The 15,346-nt window shown below is 34.9% G+C and overlaps 1 protein-coding gene and 1 long non-coding RNA gene across 2 annotated transcripts in view; both read right to left on the bottom strand.

Annotated features, from left to right (window-relative positions):
* Window positions 1-3,128: 3,128 nt before the first annotated feature.
* On the bottom strand, window positions 3,129-4,920 carry LOC146132293 (uncharacterized). The gene is made up of 3 exons (XR_014501673.1): window positions 4,827-4,920; window positions 4,569-4,705; window positions 3,129-3,240 (listed from the first exon to the last, which is right to left on the bottom strand). It is a non-coding gene; the product is annotated as an uncharacterized LOC146132293 (long non-coding RNA).
* Window positions 4,921-5,990: 1,070 nt separating this feature from the next.
* The window catches only part of LOC146132294 (integrin alpha-1-like), a 33,446-nt gene continuing 24,090 nt past the window's right edge, over window positions 5,991-15,346 (bottom strand). The window contains exons 30-43 of the mRNA XM_083397268.1: window positions 14,202-14,350; window positions 13,858-13,955; window positions 13,501-13,614; window positions 11,960-12,125; window positions 11,434-11,571; window positions 10,968-11,056; window positions 10,605-10,697; window positions 10,190-10,298; window positions 9,678-9,797; window positions 9,405-9,539; window positions 8,714-8,845; window positions 8,265-8,369; window positions 7,866-7,997; window positions 5,991-7,495 (exon numbers count right to left, since the gene is read on the bottom strand). Coding sequence (XP_083253394.1) covers window positions 7,382-7,495; window positions 7,866-7,997; window positions 8,265-8,369; window positions 8,714-8,845; window positions 9,405-9,539; window positions 9,678-9,797; window positions 10,190-10,298; window positions 10,605-10,697; window positions 10,968-11,056; window positions 11,434-11,571; window positions 11,960-12,125; window positions 13,501-13,614; window positions 13,858-13,955; window positions 14,202-14,350 — 1,694 coding nt within the window. The 3' untranslated portion in view covers window positions 5,991-7,381. The remainder of the gene's footprint in view (window positions 7,496-7,865; window positions 7,998-8,264; window positions 8,370-8,713; window positions 8,846-9,404; window positions 9,540-9,677; window positions 9,798-10,189; window positions 10,299-10,604; window positions 10,698-10,967; window positions 11,057-11,433; window positions 11,572-11,959; window positions 12,126-13,500; window positions 13,615-13,857; window positions 13,956-14,201; window positions 14,351-15,346) is intronic.

Consider the following 15,346-nt stretch of genomic DNA (forward strand, 5'->3'; position numbering starts at 1 on the left):
AATATAATATGCATTGTATCGCGGTGATTCGTTGTTCATATTTCCATGGTCACTCGAGCTTTCGCCTCGTTAACATCCTGAAGTGCATAGCAAAAATTTTATTCAGCAGACAGAAAACTAAAAAAATAAAAAAACATACCTCTTGGCTTCTGTTTCCATATCTGACTCCTAAGGTACAAAAGTCCTTCCGCAGACCGCAAAGAATCGCCTGCACCTTTTGGCCGTTTTCGGAAAACCACAGGCGCACATATGCAGTACACTCACACACTTAACCAACACACACATTCATAAATGCTGTACGCACGATTTTAAAAGGTTACAAACCCACCTGGTTTGAATAGGCGGCCGAAAGTCCAATCATGGCGTTTTCCAGAGTGAATTGTTCTGACCTATTTGCAACCGTTTGACCTAAAAGAAAACATGTTGGAAATCCCTTTAGCGACTGTCGCTGCATGATTGAATTTAGTGTTTGTTGTATTAAAATACTTGGTTTAATATGCTTGTTTACAACTTTGTTCTGTAACAATATTACTAAAATAAATACCTATTTTTTACAAGTTTTCGCTAAAGTTTGGCGGTAAAGTTCGGCAAGGTGTCGGTATTGCCTAATATTTATAAACATTATATTTTAATAACAATTTTACAAAAAAAATTAATTATTATTTTCCACGTTCTTTTAATGGCGCTTCGCTGTCAAGATAAAAACAATTGGCAGGATCACGTCTATGTAACAAATTGGGCTTTTGACTTTAAACAGTTGACATTGTATTTATCTTTTTTGCTGAAAAACAATATATTATAATAAAAATAACAATTTGACTTTTGAAACTTTTCTCCAAACTTATTGCCTGGAAAAATACTTCGTTTACCAGCCACCTTCTATGGACTGCACCGCCAATTCCTCTGTGAGTTGAGCAAGGACTGTTGACAGGTCGGTGTAACTGCTGATGTTGAGCACTCTGCTGTTGTCCACGCCTCCGTTGGCTGACATGCCGAGATGCTTTACGTTTACGTCGCTACCCACCCCAATTGCGTACACCGTGATATTGTTATCTCTTGTTGCATTGTAACTGAAAATCGATAAAAGAGAGTTTTCTTTTCTTATCGATGGATATGATTGACAGAGAAATTTCTTTTTCGCCTAAGATTAAAAACAAACCAAAAAAAAAACACTTCTGCTCAATAAAAGTGTTGCAAAATTTTGCAATTGCAGAAACCCAACATTCGGGTATTAATAAATCCAGCAGATTTATGTGCGTTTGAGCGGTTAAAGCAGCGGCTTTAATGAAAATTTGAGATATTTCGTATTCATTGATTAATCCAAAAAAAAAAAGAATTTGCCTAGGAAAATTTGGCTTTTTGCTAAATTTTGCTGCGGTCGCTACTATATAAAATTAGGTTTCTTTTGGCATCCAGTGAGCCTTGTCGCGGATAGAGTTGCTTCTACCGTCATTCAATAAACTTAAACGTGCTGGTGTAAAACTTTTGTCGCGCAACAAATATTCCGAATCTTTTTGTCAAGTGAAATATACCAAAATTTTAAATTATACAAAATGTCTTCTAAGGTTATTATTGTTGATCATTCGAGGTCTGGCGCACGAATACCTTAGCATTTCTTAAATTGTAATATTACCTCGCTAGTAAATTCCCACTGTCGGTTGACGCTCCATCTGTTATTACGACCAAGATCTTTTCAGAGTCAAGTTTGTTTTTGGAGGCGCTAAAAACGTCCTGAAATATCAAATGCAAAATAAAGTCTATATTTTATTCATATTAACAAAAGTAGCTTTAATTTATAATCTAGCATATTTTATAATTGTGTCTGGAAACTTATGCACCACGTTAAAGACAGGTATCTCGGCTGTTATTCTAGCTATCAACCTACAGATAGCGTTGCGACTCTTAGAACAACCTGGAAACAAACCCTTTTTATGATGCCTTCGTCGTCTGGGATTATCAACTTACCAAGCCACCTTAAACAATTATTCCCCAATTTTATTAAAATCCTGTGATTGTACATGTGGAAAATGATCTATGAGGTAAACTGTGGTTTATTTAGGTACACAGTGATTTTTACATACGCTGAGGCTGAAATTATACACATTGTTTATATTTTTTCCAATACATGACGAAGTATCGACGAAGTATCGATTTTCGCAAAGAAATAATTGTCTGTTTTATACTTTGTAGCAAAGCGACTCTTAGGTTAAGCAATTAGTTGACTCGTACCCCATAGTCATTGTGTAATGTTTTATGTACGTCACTGATTTAAAATATTTGTTTTCTACAGATGACCCATTTAGTCAGGTGTTGAACGCATCCCATTAAACTTTTTTACGAACAATTAGGTGTCCTACCGTTATTGTATACATTATTGCGGCTGCCGTAAATGTGTTTGCACTGCGCAAATGGCTTGCGTTGTTCCTTATCGTCTCATCGTAGCATTTGAACGTGAAGCAGGTTCCAAAGTTTAGAGGGATTTTGCTTTTAATGTAAGAAACAAACGAATTTACGTTATCATTTACTTTGTAAAGGTTACAAAAATGCTGATTTGGGTTTTACATTAACTCAAAACAAGAACTTATATAGTTTTGGCAACCTAGGACCGGTTACAGAATTTAAGCGTACGGAGAGATATACTCTGTAAGGCTAAAGATTGTCTGCTTTTAGTCACTATTATTTCACCTATTTCCTTCGTCTCCGTACTGGACCACCGCTATTTGCGTGGTGTCACCTAGACTGTGAGATGTTGTCTGGATCAAGTCGATTAAGAACTGTTTCATAAGAGCAAAATCATTCGCTCCAATCGAGTTTGAACCGTCAACAAGCAGCACGACGTCTAAATCACTTTGGAAGCACGCTAAAAATGAAAATATTTACAACCGTGTTGTCGATAAAATGAAAGCACACATTAAGGTCAATTTATATTGTTCTGTTTCCAAGACGTTTTTGTTTATTTAAATGTCTTTTACCATGCTGGAGTACTTTACAAACTACATTTAATAAGATAGTAACTTCTATAGATAATATTCTTGCCATTATTATGGATATTTGAATAATTTAAACTCAGCTTTTGAATTTCAATTATATATCCATTTTCTATTTATTTACAGTAATCAGCCTTTTACCAATTTCTCCCCAATCGGGTATCTGCTGTAGGTTGCTCAGTTGGCCAACGTAACAGGAACCAGGAATGAATAAATTTTCGTAGCAGTATTTTTGCTGGTCCGGTGAGCAAACCTGTAAAAGAAGTTCGGCATAAATCTATAAACAGTTTATTGTTGATTTTTTCCTGGTTAGCATTATGACTTTTAAAAAATTTTAACCTGCAAACATGAATTAGAACCTTTTCATTTTTTTGAATTTGGCTATTTTGATATAACAATTAATAGGGAACGTTTTTTTTTTCGACTTAAAAAAAATACGTTTTTCTTTTAAATACAGTCATGTACAAAATATGACTATATTATTTGAGCATTACATTTATGATAGTCCCCTTAATTAGCAACTTTTAAACTTAGAAACACTTGTTTTGCTTTAAAATAATTACAAAACTTCAAGTCAAATGGATCAATTAATATGCACCTATAGGTTAAATTCGATGTAGTAAACGATGTTTACGTCTGCAAGATTTCCATTTAGACGAAGCATAGATTTTAAAAGGGAAAACTATCGCCTCACAGATGATTAAGTATAGCCTGGCATTTTAACAACTTTGCACACAATACTGGAGACGAATGAATAAATATATTATATTAAGTTCTGAGCTCTTTACGTACTACTTCTTACTACTATAGCTGATGGGCCTCTATTGCACGTGCTTATAATATTCAGAGACCACAAAATAGTGTGTTACGATGATGTCCAATGTTTTGTGAAATTGAGCTACTCTCACTGCCTTTCTTATCCACAAAAATTATCAGTTGTATTGTCTTATTTAGTATTGTCTGCATCTACGAATTCACAAATGTTCAATTTTTTGCATGTAAAGTAAAACAAAAAGTCGACCAAACACAAAAAAAATGACTAATTATGACTTCATAACGTATAAAATAGGGCTTATAATAACGCAGTTCTTTTAAAAATTTAGAAGGAAGAAATTTATGTAAACCACCTAAAGCAGCCGTTCCTAAACTGGGGTCCGTACAACCAAATATTAGGCATTATAGCGAATGCTTTTAAAAAACATATTAGGCATTATAGCGAAATGCTTTTAAAAGTTAGTCTATGTTTTAAACATTATCTGTTATTATTATTGTTTTAGGTATGCTTTATTATTCGATGATATATAGCGCGTTTTATGGTGTCTATTGTGACATCACAAAGCATATATTATTCTGTACAACCTGCTATCACCAAATCGTTCGCATTAGTTACAAAGTTTTGACATTAGAGAGAATCGTGACTACACTAGTGTACTAGAAGAAACATGGGTCAACTGACCCTTGGATTTTTATAGGGACGCGAAATATCAAAATAATTGTAGCGGGTCCACCAGGCAAATTTTTTAGAAAAGTTGAGGAACCGCTGCTCTAAAGTTTAAATTGAACTATGAAATATTTCAGTACCAGGTAGGATTCCGTATTTTCATTGACAAGTTTTAGAGTCGCTCCAAATGCATCGTTTCCAAGAAGGTGGTTGTCACCTAAATTGTTATCTTTTGCTTGCACTGCTATTTCGCATGTCCAATTGACGTTATTGAAATCTATAAAAATAAAATAAAAGGGGTATGAAGTACAACCCGAAATTACGCAATTTCTTTCGGACTATTTTAGGTGTTTTATAAATGTGTAACAAAAAGCATATCCAACAGGTTCTACACATACCTGAACTTATATTAATAGGTGTAAAGCACTGGACGATAGCACCACTTGTCGTATTGTCTTCATCGATATAAAATGGTGCGCCTGCCGCTATACTAAAAAACAAAGACAATATAATACAGCTATAGGATTGTTCTTTATAAAACGTGCATAGCACAGTAATAGGTGTTAAAAACTACTAAAAATTAGTGGAACTGTTAGAGCCATTTTCAACTTCAAATTTATAATATAATTCTACTGTGTTACAGGGTACTTAAAGTTTTCCGTTTTGCCTTATATGTGTTACTGTAATATTACCAAATTAAATTCTATAGTGGTCATACTATCCGAACTCGACCAAGCTTCTAAGCGTTTCTGTCTACATTTTATTTAACCAGTAATTTAAAACTTTTCGTTACATACAACCTGCTTACCTGATGTTATTGTTCTGTCTGGTTGCCACCACATTGTAGCCACCATACGCACTTTTGTCAGTGGAAAAAAGTGGAATTGTCCAGAGTTCCGTCAGCCTATATCCAACATTAACTGCCCCAACTTGCAAAACGAACTGAGTTATAAACAGAAGCAGCATATGGATTTTATTATTTCCAGCTAAATTGAAAACACCAGTCCTTGGTTACTTTCACATGCATCAACAAATAATTAACATTTTTTTCGCAACTACTTATCGCGAGAATAGTCTAACCGCCATCTAAATCAAAACCCTTGCTATTTGCGATATTAGGAGTTCGTGCGTACTTAGACCCGGACTGCTGTATCAAAACAAGAAATTATAAATAAACTTTTTTATGTGGGGCAATAATCGTTTAACGATTTCCTGTCATTTGCTTAGTAAATACCGTACATTAAAGTCGAAACAATATCTATATTATAAGTCATTTAGTTAAACGCCGTTTATTCAAGCGTCTTTACACGGTCATCAATAATGGATATTTTATTATTATGTAAAGCAAAATCATGTTGTCAATGAACTCAAAGGCCTTTTTATTATCCGCCCGAATTACAAGTAACCATCGTCTTCTGATAAAACAAACGTCATATACTGTATTTCTGGTTAGGCCCGTTGCATTTATTACAAACAAATTTATATAATCTGAGTTTAAATATGCTGAAATTGCATCTTTAAGTTGTTTTTTGCATTCTTCTGCGGACTGTTTCAAAAGTAAAAATCTTTGGTGTGATGTGTATTGACATCTGAGAGTAATTTAAATACAACCAAATCACATTGTTACAGTTTAATCAAACAATTACCTATAGATTTATAGACTCTTGTACGAGGCATGATAGTGATCAGAACAGCTTAAAAATTTTCATCACCATGGGCGGACTGGTGATATATTTTAGCCATGAAAATGCTTAAAAATAAAGTCACTGACAAAACAATTTCAAACCGTGGCGGCAAAAACAAGTAACCTAAAAAAAACACTGGCTTTAGTTGAACTTCAAAGCAAAAATTGGCGTTCATTACTTAAAATTGCAAACTGCTTTAAAATGTACTGTAGGCCTACGTGACGTTTCGGGCATACTCAAAACATCACAATTTGCTCGATTTGTCATAAAGGTGCTACTAACAGCTTAAAATATTTCCTAAAAATAAACCAAAATATATACAATGGCATATTATTATTTATACTTACTTAGTTAAAAAAGGATAAATGGAATTTAAGGGGAAGATAGCCTTGTGCCTCTGGACCAGCCCGAAAAATCACGATGGCATTTTTAAATGCTTGTTTTTTTACGTATAGCGTCCAAAAAAGTATTAATAAGTATTGTTGTAGGTTTGCAACAATTAATCAAATCAGTAGTTATTTGTTCATTTTTTGTTCCTTAAATTAATAAAATCGAAATATATTTATGCATGACTGGGAGTGTAAAGTTTTCCACTGCTCTGCTCAGTTTGTGTCATAAATGTTTGGTGTCTTCACGAAACAGGTTTTCGCGGTTACTTTTTGTTTGTGCTATATATTAGCCTACAGATGTGGTAGAGATGCCGTTAATTTATTTCGTTTTAAAAACTTTCTGCAAATCAATACAGCGTGTAACTAAAACCACATCACTTCAGAGCAAACTTCAATCGCGGATATATAGGAATGATAATTACTGTTGTTTCGCTTTTTCCATTGAAAAAAAAAAATCAAAATTCTGCTCCCTCAAATCGCATTCGAAAAATGATTTTTTACCGCAGCGTGTGAGACACATATAAAGCAATAACGATAAAAGAGAAAGAAAAGACATACAAAAGCAACTTTGCATACGCGAGGCGCGGCAAGGGCCTAAACAACAAGGGGAGATAGAGCAGCTAAATGTATTGCCGCCAAAAGCGCTAAGGGCAAATAAAAACATTAATACATTTATACAGAAACACTCGTATAGAGGGTACAACGATTTTGTGCGCTACAAAAAAAACAAAAAAAAAACTTGATGTGTATTCATTTTGCGAGCGTTATTATTTTTCGTATAAAATGTCTACACCTCGGCCTGACGCTCAGGCAGGGCGTGTGGCCGGCACGTCAGTCAGTCAGTGGATCAGCAGTCTCGCACGTTGTCGTTTGCTTGGCTCACGACTGGAGCATCTCTTCCTGTTGTTCCATTCCCCCGCCGTTCGCGTTTGCTTCGTTCCACTCCAGCTGGTCCTGCTTCATGTCGGCGTACTTGCTCTTGAAGAAACCAGTCTGCGGACGAAAATCGTTTTTTGTTTTACTAGGAGACTCTCAAACCGGGGCTCTTCACGCTTATTGAATGCTTTATTTTTAATGAAATGTCATTAGGCAAACTTAGATATGGGGTTTGAAAAGTTTATTAATTTTAAAAGGGTTAGATTCCTTTCTTCGTGTAGTTGTGTAAAAGCGTTTTTATTTTTCATAAAAATACGGCTTTACTCAACTTGACAACAAGAAGCGAGGAATATGTACTCCAATGCACATTGCGTTGGAAAACCTGTTTTTTTACCTATCAGTGTCAATTGTATATTTTAAATGTATTTAGCGTACAATGCATCGCCTTCGTCTCCTCGCTATATTACCGCCAGTAGTAGTGGCTTACCTTGTACATGATTGCAATGATGATTAGCAGTAACAAAAGTCCGGCCACCGCTGCGACGATATAAACCCACAAAAGATCGGGCTGTTTTACTTCAGGTTCTGGAGGATAGTATTTTTCCACTTGCGTTTTCAGCTGAAGTGTAAAGGCATGGTTTACATTTAAGTCGCCCTTCATCAAGTATTGATTGGTGCAAACTGGTGAGTGGTTTATACACACAAAAACATGACATACCTAGACTAATTAGTTTGTATAAGACTCACGTGAAATAATTTTTACTAAATGTAGTTTACTGTATTTTGTTTTTCAAAAAAAAAAACACTTCTTTAAAAAAAACACTATATGATTCTTAATTGTTATAATAAAATACAGGACTCAGTCCTCCAAAAGTCCAACACTTACGTTTCGTGATTTGACGCTTGAAGTACTCCCATCCTCGAAAATGATGTACTTCGAAGGCGACGTATCGAGCGTTAATTGTGAAGTAAAAGTGGAAACGTTGAAATCCTACAAAATAGATCAATACAGCCTTTAGTCAACAAAGTTTGCGAGATCTTCAAAAGATGAACCAGTTACATAACAACAAAAAGCAGATTTAAACTAAGATTTTTCCATCCAAAGTTAACCAAACATATATTAACAAAGCATATACCAAAAAAGGCATTACAATGTTTTTAAAACTATAAAATAGGTTTCCCAAAAGTAAAGCTTAAGAGCCTGTCTGCAAATGATTTACATGAATACATCAATTTTAGCAAAATTATTTGACAAAAGGTTTTTGGCTAAAATATAAATTAAACAACGATTTTAATGACAACTAAATGTGTTACGATTCGATCTCTTTTCCAAACCTTAAAGTTGTATGCCTTTGTCCATAATCTAAACTTGACTGTGAATAGGACGATGCTTTGTTGATCCAGGTTAAAAAGTTTACAAGTAATTGCTTGGCAGTAATTGGAATTGTTTCCACCGGATCCACAGTTCTGAAAATAATATTGTTAATTTTGTGCGGTAGGAAATACACACCAATATATAGACACATTTAAAGTTGTTTTAAAGCTTTCATATCAAATGCTATTAAATTTATGTAAAAGCATAATATACCACATCGGTTAGATAAGGTTTATGAAATATAGTTAATTTAACATCTAGGTTTGTTTGGTTTTTAGTATTTGGTGTACGCTGTCGTATTGCTGTTCTATTTCAAAGGAATATTACCAAATAAAAAGCAGTAATACACTCCTACAATACAAACACGTTTACATTACTTGACATTAATAAAAATATATTTTTCTAATGAACTAATATCTATGTAAAACACAAGTCAGAGTTTATTATTCTGATAGCCAGAACATATATTGTGACAAAGTGAGAACATAGTAGTAGTAGTAATATTACAACTCCTAAATTTCCTGAACTACGCCTAAAACCCTGCTCTACGTATAACACTTAAAAAGCCTTTTCTACGTATAACACTTAAAAAGCCGAGCAACTCAAGTTAGGAAACATTGCATTAACATAGAGCGGGACTTTGCTACTCACAAAATTTGTCCGTTGAGTGAATGGAACTGTGTTGGCGTACATGGTAATGTTTGGACCTGTGTCGTTTACACCAGCGCCGGGTAAAGTCAAGTTGTAAGGGTTGACAAGAGTTTGGTTACACACACAAGTGGTTCTCTGAAAAGAAAGTGTTAAAGACTTAATGCAAATAATTGTCTACGACATCACTATACAGCTGTTTAGCTAAATTTGTTTGAATCCTATAGAATAGCCCTAATGTTTTATTGGTTTACAGTTTGCGCTAATTCCTCTTACCGAATCAGAAGTGCAGCCAACTTCAAATGGATAAAGCAAATGCTGGTTTTCGTTGAGTCGGCTCGGAAAGTCCAAAATCACGTTCGATTCTGGTATGTTGGAAAATCCAAGACCTTTGAGCTGAAAACAGTTGCATTTATGAAATGGCAAACTTAAGACACGAGTTGAAAATATAGGAAAGGTGTTTTTACAACGGTTTTGTGATGTAAAGTCAGGCGTAACATTGCTCTTACGTAGTAAAGTACACACGAATGTTGCATCTCTACGCTGATTGGTTTTAGTTTTGCCAAAAAATGAGCGTATAGTTTTATTATTCTACTAATGTTTACAAATGCTCTTTGCATTATGTGTATCGCAAATATGTGTCAACAACCAGAGTGGTGATTCACCAAATGCCGGCCGTCGGTTCTGACTAATATAATACGCATGCAGGCGCCCGTAATGACTGGTCTGTTTATGTAGATTGTATAACTGCGGAAACGCAAAGGTTGATATGCGCAGTGCCGGCTCACTTCGTATTGATATTCCATGTCGGCGCTAGTGTTTCCGATCTGCTCCACCGAATTTATGGTGTCGTTCGTTTCGGTGAAATTGAAAAGCGCCGTGTCCGGAATGACGACTCTAAAAAAACAAACCGGTATGTAATGTCTTAAACCACATTTTAGTTTGAATTGCTGTTTGAAGTGGCACTCGGTTAATAAAAATACGACTGTGTGAACAAAGCACTTAATATATTTAAGTGTAATGCAATAATATATTGCGTTCATTCATATTGGGCAGAATCTTTACTAAATAAATGTAGAATCATATTAAGGTTTAGGATTAGCCGCCATAGACCTTCAAATATGTCCAGATACTTTATTGTTCAGGTTACCGATATATATTACCATTAATAAGGGTAATATCCCAAAAACTGTTACAGCTTACCTTGTGAGATCAGTATCTGATCTGTAGCGGACTTGACGTTCAGCCTTCCAAGAGTTGTCGCCTGGGTTTGTGTCGTTCTGAACTCCGGCGGATCTGAAAACAATTTGCAATCACTCACTGTAAAAACGACGCATGTTTATATCCGATAATAGAAAAGACCAATGGAAAGATGTGCCATGTTTCGAACTTTCATCCAAAACCGACGCCCACTATATATTGGGTATTATTTTATATTTTAATAAAAACTTGGTCCATTAGCAAATTTCGTATCGGATAGATTGGCAAATATCTTAACTTACTAATATTGTTTTTCTCTACGACACAAAAACAATGATATTCTAAAAAAAAAAAAAAAGTACTTACACTGTTTCTGCCAAAATCGTGACCACCATATCGCCAACTGCACCACTTGCCTTGAATGCACTTGAAGACAGCGCAATGGTGAATGCACACTGGAACAAAAACATTATAAAATCGTGTTAAACTATTATGCCTTTTTTTCAAGATTTTTACTTCAGTGGTTTAAACCTAGGTACTGCCTTAACTAGAGATGTCAGATAATATCGGATCGGGGCCGATACCCGATTCCCAGTGGTAATATCGGTAGTCGTCGGTTATGTTATGCTTACAACCAAGGATGTCCGCTACTTGTCAATTTAATCCGATAAAGATACCCCGATATTTTTGGCAACCAAAAATGCACTATAATAAGTTACTTATTTTATAGTATTTACTTTCATTTCAATCGGTTGTTTAAAGCGTCTGAAGCCGACGTGCTAGACTTGTAGGTATTTAGATTTTCACGAAAAAAGAAACATTTCAAACGTACCCAGTCGTTTTGTTTCATGATGCTGCCGAGTGTCGTATTGTGCACGTAGCGCAAGACTTTGTATGACGAATTTCCGACGTCTCCTTGGTCTTGAATGCAATTACTAAAGTCCGAGTTGGAGCTGGATTTGTCTTCAACCTGTAGACAATTATGTATATGACGTTATTCACGAATATTTCTAACAGCTTATACTACTTAAAAGTAAAATTGGTGTTTGTAATATGTCGTCTACGTAGATACCCCACAATGCCACAGTTTTATTAGAAAATATAATGTTTGGAAATTATATTAATCCAAAATATTTTATTTAATAGATAGCTGCAAGTGGCGCATTTGAAAATAAAAAAGTGTTATTTAAAGTCAAAAATTGTCTTGCAGAAAAGCATACTAAACTGCAGTATTTTTTGCATAATGAAGGCATGAATGACGATCATCAAGTAGGTTAACGTTAAAAAGTTTAACACCAATTATAACCCATTTTACGCTACTTGTGGACTTGACTTTAATCTCAAACTCGCATACTCACATTAGTCCAACTGAGTGGGTCGCTGAGAGTGACGATTACACGAGTGTCGAACGCGTTTTCACCAGAATTTGAGAGGTTGACCTTCACAACAATAGGCGTTGTGGCAGTCGAAGGTGCGATTATCAGCCTTTGACCATTGTTTGACAAATCATTATCCGGACTGGGCCTGTGTCAAAGTAATTATGCATTCGGTGGTTAGTTTCTGTTTACGGTTACAAAGTTTTATAGATTTTTTTTGTAATACTGTTTAAATGTGAGCTTTTAACATAGATATATTTAGCGCATGGGTAAATACTATATAAACTTTTGCTTCACGAAAAGATTTTCCTTTGCAACATAACAGGATTGACCGAATAAATAACCAAGGCTTGTGGCGTGACTATAGCCTTACTTGAACTGTATTAAAATAAAAAAGCAGACAAGCTATAGTTACGAATTGTGTATGGTTGAAATGTAACGAATTGTGAGCAAAACAATTTTTAGTTTTACTTGCTCAGTGGGACCAACACCCTAACATCAATTTCGAACGATTGGCTTAAGCAACGCCAAAAACAGACCCGTTGCATTCTACAAAATACTATTTTATTGTTTATAAAGATTAAACTAAGTATAGAACTTAGCAAACCGAAAATCAGTTTGTTTGTATGTAATAAAGAGATAAATATATTTCGCTATAAAGCATCTTCAGTATCTAAAAACATAACACAACGTAAGTCAAGAATACGCTATAAAAACCTAAACCAACTGTTGTAGGCAAGTGGTGCACTACGCAAGCCGCAACTGCTGCAACTAAATGACGATGCAATCAGTAAAGTGACGTAAACTGATAAGACAGATAAATGCGCGCCATGAGGTGGAAAATAAAATCTTTTAAAACATTATGCTTCCTACGATGCCCACATTTTTGCCTCAAAGCCACCTTTAAGTAATTGTTTCAAGGTGACTTTTGTAGAGCAACCCGAGGTCAACCAACTAGACCTGTGCGAGGACAAATGGCTTAACCTTATAAATGCTAGCATAAACATCCAAAAAATGATTTTACCTCGTTTTAAATAGTGTTTTATTTTGCTGTTTTACTTTGTTTTGTTTAGTTTTCTCTATTTGCCCTCTCTTTTCTATTTTCCACCTCATGGCGCGCATTTATCTGTCTTATCAGTTTACGTCACTTTACTGTTTGCATCGTCATTTAGTTGCAGCAGTTGCGGCTTGCGTAGTGCACCACTTGCCTAGAACAGTTGGTTTAGGTTTTTATAGCGTATTCTTAACTTATGTTGTGTTATGTTTTTAGATACTGAAGATGCTTTATAGCGAAATATATTTATCTTTTTATTACATACAAACAAACTGATTTTCGGTTTGCTAAGTTCTATACTTAGTTTAATCTTTATCATTGATGTGCAACCAGAATCGTTTGTTTTCACCATTCGGATTCAGGCAGATTTTGTTATTCGAAAGAATACTTTGATTATTGTTGTTTATAAATAACTGTAAATAAGGTTACAGTGTAACAACATCTTTGCTAACAATTAGCGTTTACTTACACATTGCTTGGAAGGATTAAAGTTGTGTCAAGCTTAAGATCGTAGCGACAGACTTTGTCCGGTCCACAACTCTTGGAGAACTCAGTTGTCGCAGTAACTGTGTTGGGAATCGTTCTTAAAAGAAACGTTTTTTTCTGTTAGGGAAAGTGATATACCCATGTTGCATTTTTAATGCCCAGTCAATGAAACAAGTATAAGACTAAACACATGTGTTTAACGTATGATAGTAATACTTGTAAGCTTATTGCACATTTATGATACCATTTTTTATACTTATGTTGTTATTTTAATAAATTGTAGAAGGCTGTCAGAAAATGAAAGAAGCATCTTATTAATTAATTTTATCGTTTTACTCACGGGTCTCTGACGGAAGAAAGAGGTAAATCCTTATGTGCTTGTGTAAGGTCGTAGGTCATACTTGTCGTCAGAAGACTGGAGTAGTCCTGGATGTTTTGCTAAATACAAAACAGAAAACCCTTTTAAGAACTATGTTTCACTTGATATAACCTAAAACATAAAAGACGTATTGAGAATCCGGGTAAGTATAGTTACAAATTTACATGCATTTACAATTTCAACAAACACTTCATATAGCCATTTTAATGCCCAATTTGGTTTAGTTTTCTGTGCAGTTTTCTTGTCTTCATGCCTTAACTTGAAATTACAGAAAAAGGGGGTAAGATGGGTGATTGATTACCTACCTTAACATAAACTTTTATAGTCCAACAACTTGGGGGGTCATCCTTAGTCAGTGTCCGCACTCCGCTAGTGTCGAATTGCCCATTGGTCGAGTTGGCCTGGTCTCTAAACTCAAGCCTAGTCTTGTCCAGCGTGATGTTGTAATTCACCTCTGCGCAAAATAAAGTTTCAAAAAGACAAATTTTCTTTATTGTTCTAGTTTACATATTAACCGCCTATTAGTTGCGCCGTCCTTTTATCACCTACAATTCTCTACGTTGAAACACGACAGAACGGGATATATACAGTGGCACGCAAAGCTTGCAATAGTTCAAAGAGTAAAGTGTTTCAATTACGGATGTCTGATAATATCGGATACCCAATGCCAAGTACTATCGGTACTAGCCCGATACTAGGTTGGTATCGGTGTCGATCCGATACCGTTTCATTAAAAATTTCCGCCATGACTTAAGATCCAACGCAGATTTTTTGGTTCAAGGGTGAATTTATCATAAAATTGTAGGTTATAAACTAGATGTAACTAAACTTCTTAATGGTAAGTCAAATTTTGTCCTAATAACCGGGAAAAAATATACCTTTAAATGTTTCAATTTCATCTGTTTAAGTTGTGTGATCATGACGTCATTTGGTGTCGAATCCGAATGCGATATATTTTGTCCAAAATATTGGGTATCGGCATCGAAAATTTACACAATGTAATAATTTTATTATAACCTACCTAAGACCAACAAAATCGTTTCCTAATTTACTTTAAAGATAATGTGCAAGCTTTACTAACGGAAGTAGAATAAAAATCGTATGACATCGAAATATATGTTTTACACTAAACCCAATTTTTTTCCAGTTTCTAAGGAATTTTTTTTTTTTGGCGAATTTAAAATTGGGCTGCCGCACGCATGATTATAATACACAATTTTTAAAATCAATATAGTTGTTAAACATTTACTTTCTGGCGTTTGGTTTATTTTTACTTTTCTATTTACCAACGAACGGAGTTACATTTGCTAATAAAGCAGTTGAATAAAACCACTTCTAACTACAATATAAAATTAAGTGATTTAGCTTTCATACGTAGATACCAAGTGCACTGAAAGGCGATTTACGGTTTACTAAGATTACGCGTGCTTTTGTTGTAGCAACAAGCCTA

This window comes from Ascidiella aspersa, chromosome 9 (assembly GCF_963924565.1).
Source record: "Ascidiella aspersa chromosome 9, kaAscAspe10.2, whole genome shotgun sequence".
Classification (NCBI taxonomy): Eukaryota; Metazoa; Chordata; class Ascidiacea; order Phlebobranchia; family Ascidiidae; genus Ascidiella; species Ascidiella aspersa.